Source organism: Selaginella moellendorffii, unplaced genomic scaffold (genome assembly GCF_000143415.4).
Source record: "Selaginella moellendorffii unplaced genomic scaffold, v1.0 SELMOscaffold_119, whole genome shotgun sequence".
Classification (NCBI taxonomy): Eukaryota; Viridiplantae; Streptophyta; class Lycopodiopsida; order Selaginellales; family Selaginellaceae; genus Selaginella; species Selaginella moellendorffii.
Window position 1 is genome coordinate 115376 of NW_003314380.1, and position 20838 is coordinate 136213.

General features: G+C 44.8%; 6 protein-coding genes and 1 non-coding gene across 12 annotated transcripts; 3 read left to right on the forward strand and 4 right to left on the reverse strand.

The window, feature by feature from the left end:
* Positions 1-6649: 6649 nt before the first annotated feature.
* LOC9639481 (homeobox protein knotted-1-like 1) lies at positions 6650-10439 on the reverse strand. Of its 2 annotated transcripts, none has more exons than XM_002991383.2 (6): positions 9426-10439; positions 8860-9372; positions 8659-8775; positions 8422-8581; positions 7010-7275; positions 6650-6953 (listed from the first exon to the last, which is right to left on the reverse strand). In XM_002991383.2, the coding sequence occupies exons 1-6, from the start codon at positions 9468-9470 to the stop codon at positions 6801-6803; spliced, it is 1254 nt and encodes a 417-aa protein (XP_002991429.1). In that variant the 5' UTR covers positions 9471-10439; the 3' UTR covers positions 6650-6800. The 2 variants fall into 2 exon arrangements, with proteins under 2 accessions (XP_002991429.1, XP_002991428.1); XM_002991382.2 differs by having other exon boundaries at positions 8875-9372; positions 9426-10438.
* A 1223-nt stretch (positions 10440-11662) lies between these two features.
* LOC9639544 (malate dehydrogenase, cytoplasmic) lies at positions 11663-13327 on the reverse strand. The gene is made up of 7 exons (XM_002991384.2): positions 13058-13327; positions 12844-13002; positions 12600-12775; positions 12269-12546; positions 12073-12208; positions 11905-12016; positions 11663-11852 (listed from the first exon to the last, which is right to left on the reverse strand). Exons 1-7 carry the CDS (start codon positions 13098-13100, stop codon positions 11761-11763), a joined length of 996 nt encoding a protein of 331 aa, XP_002991430.1. The 5' UTR covers positions 13101-13327; the 3' UTR covers positions 11663-11760.
* A 1029-nt stretch (positions 13328-14356) lies between these two features.
* TRNAI-AAU lies at positions 14357-14430 on the reverse strand. The gene has a single exon. It is a non-coding gene; the product is annotated as a tRNA-Ile (tRNA).
* A 1224-nt stretch (positions 14431-15654) lies between these two features.
* LOC9639482 (stress-response A/B barrel domain-containing protein UP3) lies at positions 15655-17252 on the reverse strand. Of its 4 annotated transcripts, XM_024665214.1 has the most exons (9): positions 17158-17252; positions 16974-17100; positions 16794-16921; positions 16582-16721; positions 16394-16462; positions 16207-16345; positions 16092-16154; positions 15990-16033; positions 15755-15940 (listed from the first exon to the last, which is right to left on the reverse strand). In XM_024665214.1, exons 1-9 carry the CDS (start codon positions 17219-17221, stop codon positions 15851-15853), a joined length of 864 nt encoding a protein of 287 aa, XP_024520982.1. In that variant the 5' UTR covers positions 17222-17252; the 3' UTR covers positions 15755-15850. The 4 variants fall into 4 exon arrangements, with proteins under 4 accessions (XP_024520979.1, XP_024520980.1, XP_024520978.1 ...); XM_024665211.1 differs by having other exon boundaries at positions 15655-15940; positions 15990-16154; positions 16974-17097; XM_024665212.1 differs by having other exon boundaries at positions 15655-16033.
* A 204-nt stretch (positions 17253-17456) lies between these two features.
* LOC9639546 lies at positions 17457-18730 on the forward strand. Of its 2 annotated transcripts, none has more exons than XM_024665196.1 (5): positions 17457-17732; positions 17797-18178; positions 18226-18350; positions 18427-18567; positions 18625-18730. In XM_024665196.1, exons 1-4 carry the CDS (start codon positions 17658-17660, stop codon positions 18565-18567), a joined length of 723 nt encoding a protein of 240 aa, XP_024520964.1. In that variant the 5' UTR covers positions 17457-17657; the 3' UTR covers positions 18625-18730. The 2 variants fall into 2 exon arrangements, with proteins under 2 accessions (XP_024520964.1, XP_002991367.1); XM_002991321.2 differs by having other exon boundaries at positions 18616-18725.
* On the forward strand, positions 18694-19308 carry LOC9639483. The gene has a single exon (XM_002991322.2). It carries the CDS (start codon positions 18694-18696, stop codon positions 19306-19308), a length of 615 nt encoding a protein of 204 aa, XP_002991368.2.
* Positions 19309-19642: 334 nt separating this feature from the next.
* LOC9639484 (transmembrane protein 45A) lies at positions 19643-20823 on the forward strand. The gene has a single exon (XM_002991323.2). It carries the CDS (start codon positions 19707-19709, stop codon positions 20658-20660), a length of 954 nt encoding a protein of 317 aa, XP_002991369.1. The 5' UTR covers positions 19643-19706; the 3' UTR covers positions 20661-20823.
* The last annotated feature ends 15 nt before the right edge of the window (positions 20824-20838 follow it).

Consider the following 20838-nt stretch of genomic DNA (forward strand, 5'->3'; position numbering starts at 1 on the left):
GAATATCTTTTTGCCCATTCTTTCGACATCCAACACTGATATCCGTAAAAATGCAAATGGAATATCCAAGGCTTGATCACGAAGACCACATCTTCGGATATCCACATTGCACTAACACTCTTCTTCAATCACCTTCAAGATCCAATGTGAAGCTAAAACACTAACAAGAAAAATGACATGGAAAATCAAGCTCTAAGGAAAATTCCTTATCACTCGAAGTAACAATGCCACTTCCACTAACACAAGTGCTAGTGATGTCAATGCCCCAACTACACACCTTCTCCATCCAACAATCTACTCCAAGTGTTAACGGATCAACTAATGAGCTATAGCAGCTAAATGCTACAACCCTTCTCCAACACCTTAGTGGGCAAACTCAAGGAACTAAGGAACCAACTTAAGCTTAGCATAATGGACCACCATTAAGAATCCAGTCAAAGCTACTACAATGCTACTTCGTGCAAGTAGACTTAGCTTCACCATCAACAACTTTGGGGTTGATCATCGTTTAACCAAGCAACTTCGTAAACACATTGCTCATTATCACATGGATATGATATAGAAATCACAATGACTTGATCATCAATTGAGCAACACCACGAGCAATGCCAATGTTATTACTTCAAAGGTTTATGTGAGTATCAAGTGCTAACTCAATTCGACAAAATGCAACATAAATGCCACACTCCACCGATAGAGACTTACAACACCCAACATCACTAACTTTTGTTCACTACATGGACAAGCTTATGCCACTCTCTTTCCGACCAAACTCAAAACTTAATCCAACACCAAGCTACTCAAGGAGCAATAGCAAGGTTCCTCAGAAAAGAATTGAGCATTGCAACCCAAGTCTTTCAATAGCAAGCCTAGACAAAATGGTATAGCGCTTCACCGCTATCCACCCCATAACTCACCATTTGTATGACCATCATCTCCAAGATGCATCAAGGTAGGGACTCTTGATTGCATGATGTGAACACGAGCAATGAGTCACACCTCGTTGCAAATCATCTCTCCAAAAGAGAAGATGATTTACGTGTTTGATCCTTCGTCCCCGACGACTCTTTTTTCGGTCTCATCTTTGACTACACTTCAAGCTTGCGTTCGCACTGCCTTCAGTCCAATCCAAGAAAAGTTTATAATAGAGCACAGCAATGATTACTTGAACCAATAGACTAATCCCTACAGTCTTGATTGATCCACTTGTAATCATGCCTAGGAAGGATCTACTAGTGCCGTGCTAAATAGCTACGGACCAGCCTATTTGCCACTCATAGCAAACTCAGGGAAGGTTTGCTCTTACCCACGGTACATGGAACAACTCATGGAACCACTAGAACAACTCATGGAACCACTGAGAGGCTAACATTAATCCTGCCAACTCAAAGTGTAACCTTAAGTTGCTAATGTGCCTCACTCACGAGCCCAAGCGTAAACTCGTGTAACCGGAACAACTCAATCTCTTTTGTGAGCCCAAGCTCAAGCTCACAGAATATGGTACAAAAGGTAACCAAAACCATACCCAAGGAACGAATGTGAACCCTTTGCACCAAACGTGTACCCACTCGGATCATCGTTTTCATCTCTACGTATGCAACGAGACTAGTTGCCCAATCTCATTGAATAGTACTCGCTGAGACTCATTCTCTGATACCAAATGTAGCGCACGTGGTTTTGACCCTTTATCCTATGGTGATTTACCATAGGATAACACCACGAAGCGGAACCTAAACCCTCTTTGTGCCACGTGATAGATGCCACGTGTCACATGCCACGTGTCCATGCCACGTGTCCATAGGAACCCGAGGTTCAGGGCCTTGGGCCACTGAACGAAAGAACGGTGCCAAACTCCCAAGCATGGAGCCAAGGAGTGACGGAACCATACCACGGAGCAACTCCCGAGCATAAAGCCCCAAGGAGCGAAGGGACAGGGGCCCGGAGCGACTTGGAACAGTCCTGGAGCAACCAGCATCCCAATGCCAGGACTAGCACGCAAAACGGAGCCAAACGGAGTTTGGCGCTATTTCGGCATACCGGTGGCCTAACGTGAGGATATGGGTACTCCCCCAACTAGCATGGAATGGAATTTGGGCTTAGACCCAAGCCGGACGCAGAACAAGGACAGACACGCAAGCGGGAGCTAGACTATGCCTCATGTTGGTCGGCCATGCCCGACCTACCCACTATCCCTACTATACATTTGGAACCCCCCACAGCCCCCCCCCCCCCTTGAGGAACACACGCTTTGGGCTTTCACCCCAAGCCTCCCTTAGTATCAGGAGTTAGTCTCTGGGACAAACTCGAAACTTACTAAATATGGAATGTCCTTAGATTGCGAATTTGGACACGGGACGAACACCATTGTGTTCAGGCCGATCTCTACATTCCGTAGATATGCCAAATGAGCAAATCTGGACACTTTCCATAAATAGCATTTGGGACCGAAATGAGACCAACACAAAGGGCATGACAGCGAGGGTGTTTGGCAAACACGGTAAGCTATCATCTAGCGATATTGAGGGACCAATCTCAATATCACAGGGGTTCCCAACACTAGCAAGTGCAAGTCAACGAATGAGTTTCTCTAACCAGGTCAAGTATGCTTGACTAATAGCACTTAGGAATTCCGTCCTTATGCCCATCTGGTCAAGTGCACACGCGAGGACCAGTTTCTCAACTAGCTTAGGTGGAGACTGATAACGGGTCCAGCAATACCGACCTCCTGCCATCGTGGCAGTAAGGTAAGAGTGTCCGTAAGGACTAGCCGACAGGTAACTTTCGATACCTGAAGTCACATTTGCGACACTGCTTGACTAAATGACAACTTAGGATTTCCTTCCTTAGTGCCCTTCCGGTCTAAGTGCACATGTGATGACCAGTTTCTCAACTAGCTTAGGCGGAGACTGATAACGGGCCCAGCAATACCGACCTCCTGCCATCGTGGCAGTAAGGTAAGAGTGTCCGTAAGGACTAGTCGACAGGTAACTTTCGATACCCGAAGTCACATGCGCGACAGTACCAAAATTTATAGATATATATGCAAAGCTACAACAACTAAATACCCATTTAGATCATTGTCTTCATCTCTGTTAGTTGTCCAATTTCATTAAATAGTGCTTGTTAAGATTAATCCTTTGATACTAGTGATTTTCACTTAATACCCTATGATGATTTACTATAGGATAACTATACATTGGAATTTAACTTTTGGACACATGTATACGAATAATGGAGTAAAACTTAAATTTCCATAGAGTATGTAGTTTTTGCACTTTCCCTTATAGTGTTTTATTATAGAATAACCACAGAAAGGAACCTTAACTCTTGGATATGTATGCCAAAGGAAGTAGAGTGGAACCTGAATATTAAAGCCTAAGCCCACTAAATGAAAGGAGGGAGCCAAACTCAACTAAGAAATGAAGGAATTGGAATACAAAATAATTTTTAAACATATAGTGAAAGAGCAAGGAATAGGAGTATAAAGTGACTTAGAATAGTCTTAAATCATTTAGCATCCTAACACCAAGATTAGTACATAAAACGAAATCAAATCAAGTTTGGTGTATTTCAGTATACTAGTGGCCTAATGCAAAGTTATAAATACTCCACCAAGAAACATAGTATAAACTTGGGGTTAAACCTAAACTAGACATAGAACAAAAACAGACACACTTAGCAAAGAGCTAAACAATGTTGCAATTTTGTCAGCCATACTTGACTTACTTACCTTGTTAGCAAATTTATACATTTTTTATAAATAGTTAATAGGATTGAATATAACCAATGTATAGAGGACTATAATGCGACAGGAATTCCTTATTGGGCAAAGTATACATAGTTAATAGTATGTAAAAATTTTGTCATTATATTTGTTTGGTCTAAGTACACTTGAAATGCCCAATTAACTTCACTAGCATAAGAAGAATTGATTTCCTTCCATCATGACAGTAAAAAAAGAATATCTTAAAAGACTTATTAATAGATAATTGTTGATACCCATAGTCACATTTACGACAATTTTAAAGCTTTAAGCCACTTACTGAAACAATGCAGCCAAAATCCTAAATGTATACCCAAAAAGCAAATGTAAAGGAGTATGGAGTCACCATGTTTTATTCAAATTAACTGGTGCAATAATTAGCATAGTTGAGTGTTTGTTAGCCCTTGTGACATTCATTCTAATATGTTGATTATTGTTAAGTATTACTTTTGATAAATTAGGATGTTATTTCCTTTGGATAATATATTTAGTAGTAGGAATGACATGAATAGTAAAAAGAGACATTGGTTTATCATGCAATAATTCTTGCATAGTGATGGTAGAAATACAAGGATTGTAAAAAATACTATATCAAGAGAAGTAAAGAATATCTTAAGAAATGGTTGATAACTCAAGAATAGTATGATCTTTAATTACCACTAATGGACACTTGAACTGGTTGTGTTTTTCAAAGTTTTCAAGTAGAAAAAACCATATACCTATTGATAGCCTTAATCACTTACTTCGTAATTTGAGAATGTACAGAAATTGTATGGTGTCAAACAAACTCTTTATTAATGAAATAAGAGGTAGCACTGGAGTTTAAAAGCAAAAGAGAGGGGACCCTAACCAAGATAAAGTGCCTAGAATGTACAAAATCCAACTATATAGTTCTTATGTTGATTGGAGATCCTTGTTTAGTATAATCCTTTAAACTTGATCACTTGAGAATTCATGACATATGAATTGATGTGGTCAAAACTTGAGTGGAACAAGAGGGTATATATGTCCTACTATATATCCTACTACATATCATGTAGTACCATAGTAGAGTTATACTTCATTGAGATAATGCTGACACTTTGCTAAAGACAATTTATATTGTGCTTCTTGTTGCTATTGACCAATCTTAATATAGTGCATTTGAATTTAGAACTTAACTCCAAGTTTGTTATATTATGAAATAAGAGTTTGGTACATAGTCAAAATCCCTTATGAGCACTAACTCCCCAAATTTAATTCTTGTACAAAAATTGGTGTTAGGTAATGTTTGGCATAATTTTAACATATTGGTGGCTTAATACAAAGAGGTGGGTATCCCACCAACTAGAACAACATAAATAAAGCTTGGGCTTAGACTCAAGCTAAATACAAAATAAAGAGTAATATAACCTAATAAGAGCCAAATTAATATTTTAAATGGTTAGCCATGTTTTTGACCACTATCTTTACTATACATTTGGAAATTCCCCCCCACCACAGTGTTTGTGACGCTATACATTTCATAAATATACTTCACTAGCAAATCGAGATACTTACCATAAATAACACATAAGACTGAAATAGGACTAACACAAATATGATGATGAGGGTGATTGGCAAATACTGTAAGCTATTATATAGTGCTATTGAAGGATTTTCCTTAATATCATAAGGGTTCCCAACACTAACAAGTGCAAGCCAATAATATGATTATATTATATATACTTGACAACTTGGGATTTTTTTCTTTAGTGCCTTGCTAGTTTAAGTGCACATATGCTTACAACTAACTAGTATAGTAGTAAAGAAAGAATGTTTGAAAGGATTGGTTAACAAGTATTTTTCAATACTTAAAATTACATTTATGTTGATGTTACATATAAACTATGAGAAAGTCATCAAATTTTGATTATAGTAGTGCAAACTTAGTTTGTATCACTAAAACACATATGAATCTTTTCCTAAAATAACATAAGATTATGATAAAATGTTGAGATAAATAGCAAAGGGGAAAACCATAAAAAGGTAAAACCTTAAAGAGACCCCAATCATGGATTTCTTGGTCAAAGTATCATCATGAAGATTAGATTCATTTGATTCAAAAAACTATACCAACATGTCAATATCTTATAAATTTTGCAAGAAAAGTAATTTCAAGTTCTATAGAGTAAAAGGCTTGATTATGTGGTTGCTAGATCACTAAACTTGTTATTTGTTATTGTAATTGAAGAACCAGAAGTCACTAATTCTCATACTAAAGTTAAAAAACCTTAGAATTGAGGTGATCATTTTGTTGAGCTAATAAGTTTGTTTAAATAAACCAAAAAAAAGTAATTAAACTAGATAAAGTATATAATATAAAATTATTTTGGCAAACTCTCAAACTCTCAATTATTTTTTAATAATTTAAAATTTGAATTTTATTAATTTTATAGTTTATCTTGGAAATATTTTATTTCTCTAATAAAACATTTCAATTTAAATGATATAAAGTTAAATTTTTAATATGTCGTTTATTGGTTGAAGATTTTTAGCTTCATATTTCCAAAATAAGTTCTGTTTCTAAATGTTATATCAATTTTAAAAATAATGTTCACAATGAGAATATATTTATTAAATATGGAGAATACAAAAGTATGAGATCCAAGAGAATTAATTTAACTAAATAAGGAATTAATTTAAGACACACAAAAGGATAGAAAATTATATAGATATTTTTATTAAGATTGTATGAGAGTATGAAATATAGAAATGGAATATAGAAATACAGGAGTGACTAGTCCAGATTAAAACCAATCTGACGGCAATTAAAATCCCATTACACTAATATTAGTGTATAGGTGTTAATATTGATATACCACATTATAGTTGTACACTTCACAATTGTTAATTTAAAGCACAAGATAGCATATTATGATTAAATATAAACCATAACATTAAATTTATTTATTGCCTTTATTTACTTATCTTGAATTCTCTTTTTTTTTTAATTTTATATATTTTGTATATAAGCCCTATAGACAAGAGTGCAAAACCTATAAGTTTCATTCATTCGTCACCCTTCGGTGTTGCCCCGAGCAGAAACGCTGCTCAAAGGGCGGTCGTGCTCTGAAGGATTCCAATGACGCTTTCTCTGGTTGATAAACCAGTTGTTAATTTGCTTCTGGTCGAGTCCAGTATCAGTTGCGAGGTTAGCTTTCTCCTGTTCCTGAAACCAGCCAAACAACTAAGAATATAAATTCAATGAAAACTATCACAACATACCGATGGATATGGCCACTTGATATGAGCTTCCCACCACTCATACAGCTTCTCGGTCGAGTGCTTGGGCAGCTTTCCTTTCTTCTTCTTCTTGAGAAACTCCTGCTTGAGGCCTTTGATGTAAGCACCATACCTCTGAGCCAGATACTCCTTGAGGTTCTCGTCCTTGGCCAAGGGATCAACCTCGTTTCCAACCTCGGAGCTGCTGATGTCCTCCTCGATCTCGGCCCCTCCTCCCGTGGTGGTCGTCTCTGGCTCCTCGCTCTCCACTTTGGAAAAACACAAGTATATTAGTTCTCGATCGACACTCACTCTTGAATAGACTATATAGCTCGACAGGAATCAACCAAAGTCAAGCACACAGCGAAGAAACTCTTTTGCCAACAAGAACGATGCACCGCTGGCCTATCCTTTGCAAATCTAAAACCAATTCTACCACCATCACCACCACCACCATTGGCATGCTTAAGTTAATCCAAAGATTCGACTAATGAAAGCCTCTCCACGTGCAAGTGTTCGTTGGTTTGTTGACGCATAGAGCCGACAGCCAACACGTCGCGTGAGCGCTGCTAGCAAAAGCTACGACAAAAAATACCCGCCCCCTCACATTGGCCAAGTGGCCGCCCACTTCCGTACTAGACCACATTTTGGGCCACCCATCCATCGCGCCATGCCGCATGGCCCATGCATGACGCCAGCCCGTCAGCCCGTCAGCAGCCTGGCCACCAATGACGGGCGTGTGATGTCACCCTGCCCGACAATACCGTATCCGTGACATGACCCCCCATGAGTCACCCATGCATCACCATCACCCCATGGCAGCCATTCATCACGATATTCTTGGATACGCCGCGAATCTAGCCTGCTCCTCGGGGTTTACGAAAAATAAGAAAAACCCCAGGAAATAGAAATAAAAACCCTGCGCTTTGCCTGCTTTGCTTGATTGTAAATTCCCAGGCTGCTGCTCGTCCAGCTTCACGCTTTAGCTTTAAATTTAAAGCCTTTGTCTGCCCAGGACTGCTGCTGTTCTTGCTCTGCAGTTCTATCCTTTTTTGCCCGTTGTTTTGCCTGTTCTATGCAAACTTCACGTGAAATCCTAAACCCCCACACCCCCAGCCCCTGCTGCCCCACACCCAAATCACTTCTTTTCCTCGATCTGCTTGCTTGGCTGCCTCGACCCAACTCTAAAATATATTCAAACCCTTCGAGAGGATCGGACGTCGATCGTGTTGTAGGCCGACATTGTTGGCGCGGATCGAAACTTCCCGGTTTGAGTGTCGCTGTCGTTGCTAGATTAGTTTGCCAAGTTCCCGAATGACAGCCCACACTTGGAGAACTGTGACCCCTAGATTGCGAATGCATGCATTGCAGTCTCAAACATTACCAGCTAGGGGTTTTGGAAAGGAGATGCGTACCCGGATGATCGGAAACGCTGGTAACCACACTGTTCATATGAACGCTTGCGGCTGCGATCGCTCCCAGCTGATCCGTCTTCGTTTTGCAAAACGCCATTGCTCCCTCGAGAACATTCCGGAATTCGTCCTCAAATTCCTTCATGATGGCACAGTAGGCAACCTGCAAGCAACACAACCATTGGCAAAGTAATCTCTAGATGGTACGCAAAACGATCTTAGAACACTGAAGTACCATACCATGAAGTCGTCAAGCTCCGGATTAGCTCCCACGCTGGTTACTACCGCGGGTCGAAGGTTCAGCAGCAGCTGGCCGGCTTCGTCGAGCTTTGCAACGCGGTCCGGCGGCGCACCAACCTTTTGGTTCAAACACAAACTTTGTAAGAAACCACTCCTCGTATCAATCCAGGAATCCCAAAAGCCGAAGAACACATCCACTACCTGAGCAAGCAATACCTTCTGGATGTTCAAGAGCGAGGCCAGGAGATCGGGGTAGTGCGCGTGAGCCACAATGGAAGCCTTCATCGTCTCATCCGTTTCAGTGGTCGAGATCGAGCTGGCCATGGATCCCGGCGGTGGCGCCAAACGAGCGCCGCTGCTGCTGCTACTGGCACCGCCGTGGTGATGGTGTGGCTGCTGCTCTTCCGGATCGTGGCGGCTGCCCTCCCCATGAGGAAAATGAGCTCCGTGGATGTGTTCCAGTAGATGCTTGCAGAGGTCGGCCGACTCGGGAGACATGGATTCGATGAACGAGTGATTGTCCCATGCGAGGTGCTCCATCGAGTAGCCGGCGGCAGCGGCGGCGGCGGCACCGTGATCGATTAGATGGTGCTGCTGTTGGGGCTCGGGATCTTCCTTGACGCAAGCTTGCGAGATGAGAGCGCTCGAGGCAGCTAAGAAGGCGTCGTGCTGCTCCGGAGTGGGGTGAGCTCCAAATGGGCTGTGTCCGTCGCGCTGCGAGATATCAAACCATGAGTCGACCACGAGAAGAATTCGTGTGAACTTACCCCGGGGGATCTCTTTGGGGAGGAGTGCCTGTCCATCGGCTCCATGGGAAATTTCGATCAGGATGTCCTTGGAAGCGCTCGACTATAAGCACTGGAACATTTTCTCGTCTCCTTGCCGCCGCTTTACGCCTAGCTCCTAACCGCAAAAGCAAAGAGCGCTGCGCCTGCGACCCATGATGCGAGGATTGCCCAAATCCCTCGCTGCAATTCTTCACGCGGCTTTTCGTTTACCCACACAAAAGTCGAGTGTGCGATAAGCTCGAGCGTGGTGATGACTCGTCAGGTATGTGAATGTCTTCTCGTCCTCCCCAACATACAGTCCATATACGGTGCCAACAAGCTCTGAACTAGCAAGCTGAATCTTTCCCTACCGAGTTTTCCTTCTCTTATTTCTTCTCCTTTCCCGAATCCTAGCCTATATACTTCCAAGTTCTCCGTTTTTTGATATGCCTGTATGATGCCTGTGTATCTTATCGAGACATGTACATCTGAGCTAAAGCTAGAGAATGGCTCTCAGTAGCTCGCTGGAGTGCCTGTTGATTTTAAGTCATGGCTGGGTGTGCGAGAAGTCTGGATCCGAACCGAATCCAGTAACGAGCAGCTAGCAAAACAAAGAAACACCATCATCACATCTCTGGAAGCACTAAATATCTGCTGTATTTGCTGCAGACGATACGAAGGGCGGGGAAGCTCGAGACTGGAAGAGCATCTCTGGGTATATTCCAGGAGAGGCTAGCATGGCACTGGCAAAGGGGGGATTTCTGGTGCTAATCTGGATGGAGCAGCTTTGCTCCGGATCTGGATTTGGATCGCGGATTGCGGATTGCTGCGCTGCGGGCTTCAAAATTATCCTTCGGCGCCCCCCGCAGTTGAAGTCCGAGAAAAAAAAAATGGAGTTTTGAGGAACAGAAGGAGAAGATACGGAGGAGGAAAGTTGCTAAGAAAATTAAAAAAGCCCCTATAGTTTTCGGCCGGTAACAAACTTTGTTTGATTCACACCATCAAAGTTTAAATGCAGAGGATCTGGTGATTATTAAGAAAATCCCTCTCCTTAAACAGGGATTTTGTGTACGCCCCCAAATCGGAATTACGGGGGCCGCGGACAACGACGTTTTCCATTACAAATCGCCAACTTACGATTTTGAGCTCGATCACACAAAAAAATTGAAAAAAGCCAACCCATCTTTGTAACATGAAGGTTGGCATTTTCCAGAGCACAATTTGTTGTACGTTGTTGGAACACATTGGCGGTGATGGACCCTCACCAAAGCTTTCCAATGTAAAATATAAGAGGGAAAAACTCCTCGAATTCAGTCCGACTATGGTGATAATTTTGAAAAGCTCGGTTTAAGTTGAAGTAATTAAGTGCTCAAGCAAATAAACAAACAAAAAATTTCCGAGACCAAGCCTCCTCGGTTAACGAGGCATCACTTGACCTTTAAGTAAAGCAAGCCTCTGCCTCTCAGACTTTGATGTCACAAACCTTTTGTTGGTCGTCTTGTTGTTTGCCGATCGCATTTCATTTCCTTGTCCAGCTTTGTTCCTCGAGCCAGATGCATCCCATGGCACACAACACTGCTCAAACATGTCGTACGCACGACTGGTCAAGAGAGCTCTGAGGAAGGAAGACTAAAACCTCTCAGGGGAGACTTGCAGCCAAACGCCAATCCACAGGCTTGCTGAAAAGACCGCAAAAGAGGCTGCAATGCAAGAACAAGGGCTGCTTAGAACAGAAATACTTCTACCTTATCCTCAAAAGACAGTTGCACGTTGAATTATTGTTTCGCTCTGCAGACAATAACCTGTGGGAAAAGAGAAACATTCAGAAACAAAAGCTATTGTCGCTGTTTTAAGAGCTGCATTAATTCATACCACCACCAGAAAAACAATAGAAAACAGAAAAGAAAAAAAAATAACCTGGATACAGTGTGCACGCTGAATTATTGGACCGTATCGCCTGATCCAAGTGCTCTCCGGGACTTCTTTATTCAGATTGTTCTGATTTTCGGCTTGAAAAGAGCCCAAGCAGTGGAAAAAGAAGTGGCACCACGCAAGGGGCTCGACTAATCTGCCAGCCAGCAAGCCAGAAAGCAACCTTAGTCTGTAACGAGAGAGCTCAACAACAGACCTCTTGCAAGTTTTTTAAAGGATTTGTAAAGTTGGCCAACCTGCCTTTTTCTTTTCTCCATGCCACTACAGGGAAAGGACACGTGGATTCCAGTAAGTCAAGATCAGGATCCAGGCAAATCTCCTTCTCTGAGAAGAACTTCGAATCAAGAGCCCTGTTGCGCGACAGAGCTGCTCCTGTTTTATTAGAAAGCAGCGAGTCTTATACCTACAAACAAGAGTACGCCATCTCTTTCTCCTCGATGAGCTCGTCGGCGGTTGCGTCAAGCTTCGTTCTGGAGAAACCATCAATCAACAAGCCTGCGAAACACACGACTGTTTAAGACAGATCAAAGAATCGTGTAGTGTGTACCTTGGACAATAGACCACTCCCCGTTCGCGCAGGTCACCGGGAAAGAGTAGATTACTCCCTTGGGAACTTTGTAAGAGCCGTCAGACAGGACTCCCATTGACACCCAGGTGCCCTGCAATTTCCGAAGGAGTTAGCAATAGAGCCAGAGGGAAGTTTTTGACTTCAAACCTTGGGAGTTCCCAGCACCCAGTCACGGATATGGTCACACGCAGAACTTGCAGCAGACAGTGCACTGGAGAGCTTCCTTGCCTTGATAATTGCAGCACCACGCTGCTGGACGGTGGTAATGAAGGGCCCGTTCAGCCTGGAATGATAAACAAAACAAATATAAACTTCAAAGAAAGAAAGAAAGAAAGAAGCTTGCCATTCGTCGTCGTTGACAACTTCACGAACAGGCTTCTCTCCCTTGGGAGTAATCACCACAGCATGATTAACATCCGGGTACTGTGTCGACGAGTGATTTCCCCAGATAATCACGTTCTTCACGTCCGAGACCTGGAAACCAGTCCTTTCAGAGATCTGCCCCAGCGCTCGGTTGTGGTCCAGCCTCGTCAAGCAAGTGATGTTCTTGTCAGGAATGGAAGGAGCAAACTCCTTGAGGATCAGCGCATTTGTATTGGCTGGATTAGCAACCACCAGAACCTGTCACGCCCACAGTCATGAGCTTCCGATACGTTTTGTATTTCTATGGTTACCTTCACGTCCTTGGCAGCACACTTTTCAAGAGCAGAAGCTTGAGACTTGTAGATGGAGACGTTCTTGGACATGACATCCTTTCGTTCCATCCCTTCCTTCCTGGGAAATCCTCCAACCATCACTGCGATGTTAACATCCTTGCAAGCTTCCTCCACATCCGTGGTGGCGACCACTCCTGAAAAAAAAAAAGATTGGTGGAGAGACTTTCTAGCTAAAAAAAAGGGATCGCATTGAAAAACTTACCTTTAAGCAAAGGAAATGCCGAGTCGATGAGCTCCATCTTGACTCCATTGAGCGATTCCGCCGCGGGCGGAATATCCAGCATGTGAAGGATCACAGGCTGGTCCGGCCCGAGCATGACGCCCCTCGCAATCATCGGGACGAGCGCATACCCGATTTGCCCTGTCGAGCACCGAAAATTTCGCAAAAGTCTGTCAACGAAAGCCATAGATCTTACCCGCAGCTCCAGTCACAAGAACACGCACTGGCTGCTTCGCCATGGCAGAAATTCGATACCGCTTCCACGCAATCCAAGCGCCGGCGACGACGAGTACGAGCGCGCTGCCGCGGAGAAGAAGAGCAGAGGGAGCTATTTTGATTGCGCTGCCCGAATTAGATCCCTGGAGCTAGAAAAAAATCAGCGCCGCGAAACGATCGATCCAGCAAAGCTCGCGAGAAACGATGACCTAAATAATTGCCTTGCTAAAGAGAGCTAGAAACAAAATCGGAGGCAACGGACAGGGCCAGGTATCGAACCTCGGACTGGTACCAATAGAGCGATTTAAACTGGCCGTCCGATTGCGCGGGCAAATACAGCATATTCGATAACGAACAGGGTAGGGTTTTGGGCGTCCGATGGATATGGAGGAGGACGAGGAGGAAGGCGAGGAGTGCTGTATGAGGTACTGCGTAGTGGACGAGGAGGAGTACGTGATCACGACGCGCGAGGCTGTGAAGCGCCATTCATCGGCCAAGGATTTGAGCGTGGTGAAAGGGACGACGCTTGGGGAGATCTTGGAGCGCATTAGGGCAGCGGTGGGGACTCGCGATGGCACGGACACGGCCGTGTTTGCTCTGTCGAGCTTGAGTTGGATCCCAATCCGGGAGGAGTATTTGCAGCGACGGATCGACAAGGGGCTCTATCTCAAGGTCGTGAGGGCGCCAATCACCGAGATAAGCTATGGCTTGGCAGAGCGATATGGTAAATTTCCTCTTTCATTTCCTTTGGGTTCTTCCATGTTTGCAAATTCATGACTTGAGAGACTATTTGGTGGATTTCTGTTTGGTTTCTTTTGTGTCAAGTGAATTCATAGTCGATTTTGGGTGGTTTTGGGCGTTTTAATTTCCCATTGTGTTTACATTGCAGTTGTTCATGATGGGAGAAGGCAGCACGAGGAAGAAACTTGGCAATTTTTTTGACGTCCGAGCTTGCGGGTTGGACGTTATTGTTGGTTGAATCAGACGTAAGCCATTGCGGTTTCATCTTAGTATTGATTTACTTACCGGTTTTTCTTGCATTTGTCCAGAACTGATCTAACTGATGCTCCTGTCGAATTCTTTCACAAGTGAAGTCGAGCAAAGAGGTTTGGCTTAAGTTCTCTGAACTTTTCTTTACTTTAAATTGTTTAACATCAGGTGCCACGAAGCAGGAGGTGAAAACAAAAATCAAACTTCATCATAGAGTTGGAATGGAAAACAAAACAATAATTTTAAACTTTTTCGTTACAATTTCGACCTCAAAAAGAATTTAGTTTTTTGGCCCACACAGGTCTCGAACCTGTGACCTTGGCGTTATTAGCACCACGCTCTGACCAACTGAGCTAGAAGGCCACCATTAATAAAACTTGGTTTCTTTCAATTATATTACGTTGACTTTGACAGTACCTCCGAGAAAAAGAGTACACTTCAAACTTTGAATCAATACTCATAGTCTAAAGAAGCTGGATGTGAAGCGAATATATTTGTTTGTATTATGGTGGTAGAGTTCTAGAATAAAGAGTTTTACCTTAAGAATGAAATATTAAGAGCTTATCATAAAAATTATATATTTTTATAAATAATTTTAAAATTTTTTATTTATTTAAAAAGTTTAATTTGTTGTTATTTAGTTATATATATTTGGATTTGAGTTTATGTTGAAGTATAAAATATTAGTTTCATAATTCAGGAAACAAAAACAATTTCTTCATCTATTGTGTAGGGGATTTGGGCCTGTCGGAGCCATCCTTTTTGACACTACGTTGGGATCCACTGAAAAACTCTCAGGTCCTCGTTGAGCTCTCAACACCCTGTGATTATTCACTTGGAGCTCTCGAGCAACACCAGTGGTGATTGACAATATCAGCATCAACAGGAGCATCACAAAGTAGAGCCTGCCCAGTGCCATTCGAAGGGCCTGGAGATCTCTGCCAAAAGCCATGGAGCATTCAGCCTGCCAAGGAATAAGAAGACTAAAATCAAGTTCCAGCCATTGTCAAAAACACCATCGCAGGCATTTTGGAGCTCCTTTAGAGATCCTTCTCTCTTCTCTCTATTTATTCACGAGCAAAAGAAACAAACCTCAAAGACCCCATGATTCCGTTGCTCCTCGAACAACCGGCGACGAGTACATAAGATTTGTGCCTTGGATCTCGAAATCTCACGACAAGGATCAGTTGTGCAATCATCCAGACCCCCAGAAACTCGAGTGATCTTTAGATAGAGGGGGACACACCGAAAAGAGGAGAAGATTCAAGCCGGGAAGCAAACAGATCTATACACCGCTTTTACATGACAGCCTTGTGAGTGGGGTACCAAATCATTTATTTCCGCTGCCCGGATCGTCCTTTGGCCGCTCCATATTCTCTCTGCCTGACGCAATGCTTGCCGCGGCTATAATCTTCCCAGCCGTCGTGTGGAGCTTTTATAGTGGAGCTCCCTCTCGGCTTCTTTGTTTCACACCTTGCAAGTGGGAGAGTGAGCTTTACGTGTTTGCATAGCTTTTCTAGAGATGTTTCGATAGTTACTTCTTCGTGTCTTGTAACTTCTCGCGAGCATGTACATATCTTGGGTGGGTTTCATGAAATGCGGCACTGAGGAGCCTTCAATTATAGCGACCAATTCGGCCGAGTCGAGTACACATAAACTCATCGCATGGATATTGCGAGAGCTCGAAAGGATCTCTTCTCCTGTTTATGGAGCACATCATGAGTATGAATGCAACCAGGACTAACCGCGAATTTCTTTCTTCGTGCGTGTTTCCGATCTCTTTTCACTGCTGGATCGTAGTTCCAACAGCTTCCACTCGATAATCTGTGGACAGGATCTGACTGCATATGGGAATCACCTTTTCTGAAAACACCTGAAGCCAAAGCAGGAGTGAAAAGAAAAGAGAATGTCCATAAACTTACAGAGACGTAAGCTTCGTGCTTGTTGAAAGCTTCTAATGCGTCCTCTGTAAGAGAACACCCCTTGCGTTTGAGAGCTTCGAGCTGGATTGAAAAGTTTACTACCTGATGGAAGCCTGGCGACGATTGCATGCGTGTAGCCTTGATTCTGAGCGGAGAAGATGACCCCTGAAAATCGTGAAAACGAGTGAGTAATCTAGATTACGCAAAAGCAGCTTACCTGCAGTGAGCTGGACGAGAACCGTGGGTAGCATCTCGGCCAGCTTGCACAAAGACTGGAGCATATCTTGGACCCTGTCCGCTGAAGCGCTTTCACTGACTTTGAGTAGAATGATATGCTCGATGCCGCTCTCAAATTCCTGGCAGGAGCATAAATGCTTTTGAACACCACGTCAATAGCTCGTTACCTCACCACGACGGAAGAGAGGTTCTAGACTGTCCTCTACCTCGGCTTCGAAGTCTGCAGTGATAAATCCCTGCCACAGTTTGAAGACGAATTAAAAACTTGAAGAAATTCTTTACACTTTCAAGGACAAAAGAAAATGTATTTAAAGTTTCGGACCAAGAACAGGAGCTCTGAGGAAGATTATCTTACGTTGCAGTATGGAAGCACGAACTCCTTGGCTACTTTGGAATGTGTTGGATGCTCATTGTATTTCAGCAAGAGATCTTTCGAGGCAAAACGCATGAGGATGCCATGCGTGCAACGCTCTTGATTTTCCGAAAGAATCCGGCCTGGAATCGCAAAATATATCTGTTCGTCACCATGCGAAGCAACGAACTAAAAGAAAGAACGCGAGTTCTTACCCAAGGAAACGCACAGGATGCCTCTAAAGTGATACTGAAGAGTGTACACATTGTCCAGCATGGTCGTTTCTTGCTCCTCCGTTAAATCCTCCTTCATCTTCAGCAAGACAAGATGATCCACCACTTTCCTGCGTTACAACAAACCAATCTCAAACACCAACCATGAAAATTTTTCCATACCGCATTGGTTTGTTCATCGCGCAATCCAGCCCAGCAAAGGCCTCCACGCTGCTAAAATTCCTCCCGAGACGGCAAACGCGGTGGCGAAATTTATAAGTTCTTCGCCTTCCTCCGGGCAAATTATCTGCTAGAAAAAGGAAGAATCCAGCTCCAATTCCACACGCATTCGCAGAATAGATCATACCAGTTCGAAGGATGGGTCTCCTGATCCCCGCAGTGCTGTAGTACTGACTAGCCATAAGCGCCATTTTATCGCCATGGCGCCACTCAAAGACAAGCTCTAAAACCCTATTTTGTTATCCACCTCATATGGCCACGATAGCGCCACGTCGAACAAACTTTATCCAACGTGGCCCTAACGAATATTCTAACCTCTAGAAAACCAGCTGAAAGAAAGACACGTTGCGTGGGACACGTCGCGGCCATGCATTGATGGTGGGAGCGTATGTATGTTTGTATCCGTAGAGATACTCTATCCGCGAGGGTGAGATCGTAGCTCTCGCGTTCTTTAAACCCTATCCTGTGCGAAATTTCTTTTCTCGGGATGATCCTGGTAGCGCTGCTGGCGGATCTTTTGGGCGCTTGCTATATTCTTTTCTCCTCTGTCGTGATCCAGCTCGTGAATGAGTTTCCAATCCCGAGCCGCGTGCGACGGATGATCTTGGAGCGCCTGGTGTCCGGAGGATGGAGATAGCAGCGCTAGGGCACGATCGCGGGCATGGAGACGCCGGCGAGGATGATCGGCCTCGCGATTCGCAGGTGTGATGCCCGGGTTCTTGAAATTTCTTGAAATTTCTTAAAATTTCTCCATATTTCGGTGTAGAAGGATAGAGCGCACGGCACTGGCGCGATCGTCGAGCCGATCGATCGAGCAGCCGGAGAGGATGTATCTGCCAGGCGCGCATTGGCTTTCGCGGCTAGGAAGACGAAAGCTGCTGCGGATGCCGCCACTCAGCGAGCGGCAGACGCCGCCGCGCAAGAGCAAGGTAGTATGAGACAGGGCGAAATCACTGGTTTGCAAGCAGCGCGGCAAAATGCGGCTGTGGAGCAAGCTTCTCAAGTAGCCGCGGTCTATTCTCCAGCCAAGAAGAAACAAACTACGTTGGTACCCACTGCTCAAGCGCCGGTTCCACCAGGAATTCCTCCACAGTGTCCTGCTCCTACTGCTGCTATCCAGGCACCGATACCAGCAGTAACTTCATCTGGTAGAGTGCCCTTTTCTTTAAACTGTTCTTACGTGGTTTTCTGGCAGTCGAAGGAATGGAATGCCAAAAGTTTCTCTACGAGGTGGCGAATCAAACAGCTAGGAGTGCGACTGCCCAGATGGCTGCCGCTGAGAATCTCGCGACAAATGCTCGAGACACTGGTACTAGACAGGTATATAGTTCCGATTTGGAAAAATTCTTTGCGTTTGTTCTTTAGCTGTGTTACTCACGTTGACGCTCGTGAATAGGAAGCGGAAGATCAGGCTACGAAAGCGCAGAAGAATATGGGATTGGCCAAACAAATGGCGGAGGCTGCACAGTCGCCTGCTGTAGCTGTCCAAGCCGTCGCTGCCATCCAGAAAGCCTGTTCCAATAAACACGAGTCCTGAGTAAGCTCTTTCAAGACTACTATTGACTGGAAAATAAACTTTGTCCAGTTTGCTCAGGACTGCAACCCAAAGGATTTGAACCACGAACGTTATCCAGAAGAAATCTATATGCTCTTCTAGAAATCGATGGCTATGGTGCTCTCTTCCGCCAGTCCAGCAGTAGTAACTCTTGGTGTTCTCGGATCATTTCACAAGCGTACGCTTGTTACTCAGTCGCTCAATTTTTACACGGCACGATCGCTGCTAAGGTTTGAACCACTGTCAGCTCAGATCCGAGGGAGAAGCCGCCATAGCTTGATCCGAGCAGCAGCATCATCAACTGGGCCATCTTCGGAGAGAAAAGAGGAAGTGTTCTTCGATGGTGGTCCACATTACGGTGATCTGGTAGCCAACTTGGTGTTTGGCTTCACGCTTTTCTGGCTACCATTGACAGTCGCAGCGGTGTTCCGGGCCTTGTTCTTGAGGTACAGGTTCACAAACTACAGAGTGACTATTCTTTCGGGATTAACAGGTGGTGATAGGAAAGACTTCAAGTATGACGCGATCAAGGACGTCAAGTATGTCCCACGATTCATCGGCGAGTGGGGCGACGTTGTGATCACTCTCAAGGATGACACCAAGGTGGAGCTCAAATCCTTGCCCAGATTCAGAGAGATCGCAAAGTTCTGTCTAGACAAGTCTGGAGTTTCCGGTGGCGGCTCTGTGGAAGAGATGGAAGTCAAGAAGAGGGGATTTTCGTGAAGCTTTAGAGTTTGAGGCGAAGTATAAGATGTGTTTCTTCCAAGGGAAAAGAAAAAACTTTACGTTCAGTATAGAGGTAGAAAAGCTTGCAATGGGTGGCTGACGCGTGGCTAACTAAATGACGAGCGTTGTCTTTAAAGTCAACGTCAGTGCTTTGGTCGATGGTCATTGACACGCAAACTTAGCTATGGCGGCTAAACCCTAATGTCATGGATGCTGCGGGGATTTCTTCGCGGAAACGCAAACGCTGAAATTTCGGGAAGGAAACACACGTCCCATCTCTCTCTCTCTCTCTCTCTCGCTCTCTCTCATATAACTACGGGGTGACCTCGCATTCTTCTATTAGGGTTCTTCCTTTCCTCTATCACCAATCTCCCCCGTAGTATCACTCCTCCGCCATGGGGACGCTCGTCGGCCATGTCGCGCCTGGCATCGGATTCGCGCTCATCGGCCTCTGGCATCTTGTCAACATCGTCAGGAGCTACATCGAATCGCCGTCGGGATTCGAGGCCCGCCCCTGGTTCCCGGTAAAAATCTCCAGGAGATCGCGCTTCTCCTCGCGATCGATCGTCGTCTACGCGGAGCTCTACCTCATAATCTTCGGATCCGCGCTCTCCATCGCGTCGGAGCTCTTCATCTGGCCCGAGAAGCACCAGCCGCTTGCCGACGATCTCTCCATCCCGGCCAATCACCTCAACAATTTCGAGCACTCGTCCATGTCCTTCTTCTTCCTCGTCTACGCGGCCGTGGCGCTCGTCACGAATCTCCTCAATCTGGCGCTCCCGCCGGGGACGCTCCATCTCTTGGCGGCCCTAGCATTCAGCCAGGAGCTCCTCCTCTTCCATTTCCACTCGGCAGATCATATGGGACTCGAAGGACAGTATCACTGGCTGCTCCAGCTCGCCATCGCGATTTGCCTCCTGTGCACCGTCCTGGAAATCTCTCGCCCGAGCTCCGTCTTGCCGGCGCTCGTCCGCGCGGTAGGGATTCTCTTCCAGGGACTGTGGCTGATCCAGATGGGGCTCGTGCTCTGGATTCCAAGATTTGTTCCCACTGGCTGCCGGATGGTCTCGGAGGACGATCACGACGTTGTGCGCTGCGCCGACGAGGGATCCACGATGCGAGCCAAGGCGCTTGCCAATCTCCAGTTCTCCTGGTACCTGGCCGGGGTCGTGATCTTCTCCATCGCGCTGCTGTGCTCCTTGATCCAGCGATCGCGCTCGCGGCACGGAAATGAGTACGCGAGGATGGATTCCAGCGAGGGCGAGCAGGAATTTCGGCACAAGAGCTCCGGATCGCACAGCTCCATCGAGATGGAGGAGGGATTTCCAGCGCTGGAGCTGGGGCGATGATGGACAATCGGCTGGACAGATGGAAGATGCTCGAGCCGAGGTGAGATAGCTCCCCAGAAATTTGGATTGGAATTCCCCCCCTTTAGAGTGTTTCCTGTCTGTCTATTCTACCGTCGTCTTCTACCAAGATGTACAAAAGACCAAATTGAAAAGATTCCGTGTTCTCGTTTGAGTATAT

Bases quoted from the DNA above. Each gene is read 5' to 3' on its own strand.
- LOC9639481 (XM_002991383.2), bottom strand. From the start codon at position 9,470: ATGGAGCCGATGGACAGGCACTCCTCCCCAAAGAGATCCCCCGGG. The intron at 9,373-9,425 runs GTAAGTTCACAC...GATATCTCGCAG, and splicing joins CCCCAAAGAGATCCCCCGGG to CGCGACGGACACAGCCCATT. The intron at 8,776-8,859 runs GTAGTGGATGTG...TTGAACCAAAAG, and splicing joins AGAAGGTATTGCTTGCTCAG to GTTGGTGCGCCGCCGGACCG.
- LOC9639544 (XM_002991384.2), bottom strand. From the start codon at position 13,100: ATGGCGAAGCAGCCAGTGCGTGTTCTTGTGACTGGAGCTGCGG. The intron at 12,776-12,843 runs GTAAGTTTTTCA...TTTTTTTTTCAG, and splicing joins GGCATTTCCTTTGCTTAAAG to GAGTGGTCGCCACCACGGAT. The intron at 12,017-12,072 runs GTTTGAAGTCAA...CGGAAATTGCAG, and splicing joins GGGTGCTGGGAACTCCCAAG to GGCACCTGGGTGTCAATGGG.
- LOC9639482 (XM_024665210.1), bottom strand. From the start codon at position 17,221: ATGGCGCTTATGGCTAGTCAGTACTACAGCACTGCGGGGATCAGGAGA. The intron at 16,722-16,793 runs GTAAGAACTCGC...TTGCGATTCCAG, and splicing joins CATCCTGTGCGTTTCCTTGG to GCCGGATTCTTTCGGAAAAT. The intron at 15,941-15,989 runs GTAAGTTTATGG...CTTTGGCTTCAG, and splicing joins AGCACGAAGCTTACGTCTCT to GTGTTTTCAGAAAAGGTGAT.
- LOC9639546 (XM_024665196.1), top strand. From the start codon at position 17,658: ATGGAGATAGCAGCGCTAGGGCACGATCGCGGGCATGGAGACGCCGGC. The intron at 17,733-17,796 runs GTGTGATGCCCG...ATTTCGGTGTAG, and splicing joins ATCGGCCTCGCGATTCGCAG to AAGGATAGAGCGCACGGCAC. The intron at 18,179-18,225 runs GTAGAGTGCCCT...GTTTTCTGGCAG, and splicing joins ACCAGCAGTAACTTCATCTG to TCGAAGGAATGGAATGCCAA.
- LOC9639483 (XM_002991322.2), top strand. From the start codon at position 18,694: ATGGCTATGGTGCTCTCTTCCGCCAGTCCAGCAGTAGTAACTCTTGGT.
- LOC9639484 (XM_002991323.2), top strand. From the start codon at position 19,707: ATGGGGACGCTCGTCGGCCATGTCGCGCCTGGCATCGGATTCGCGCTC.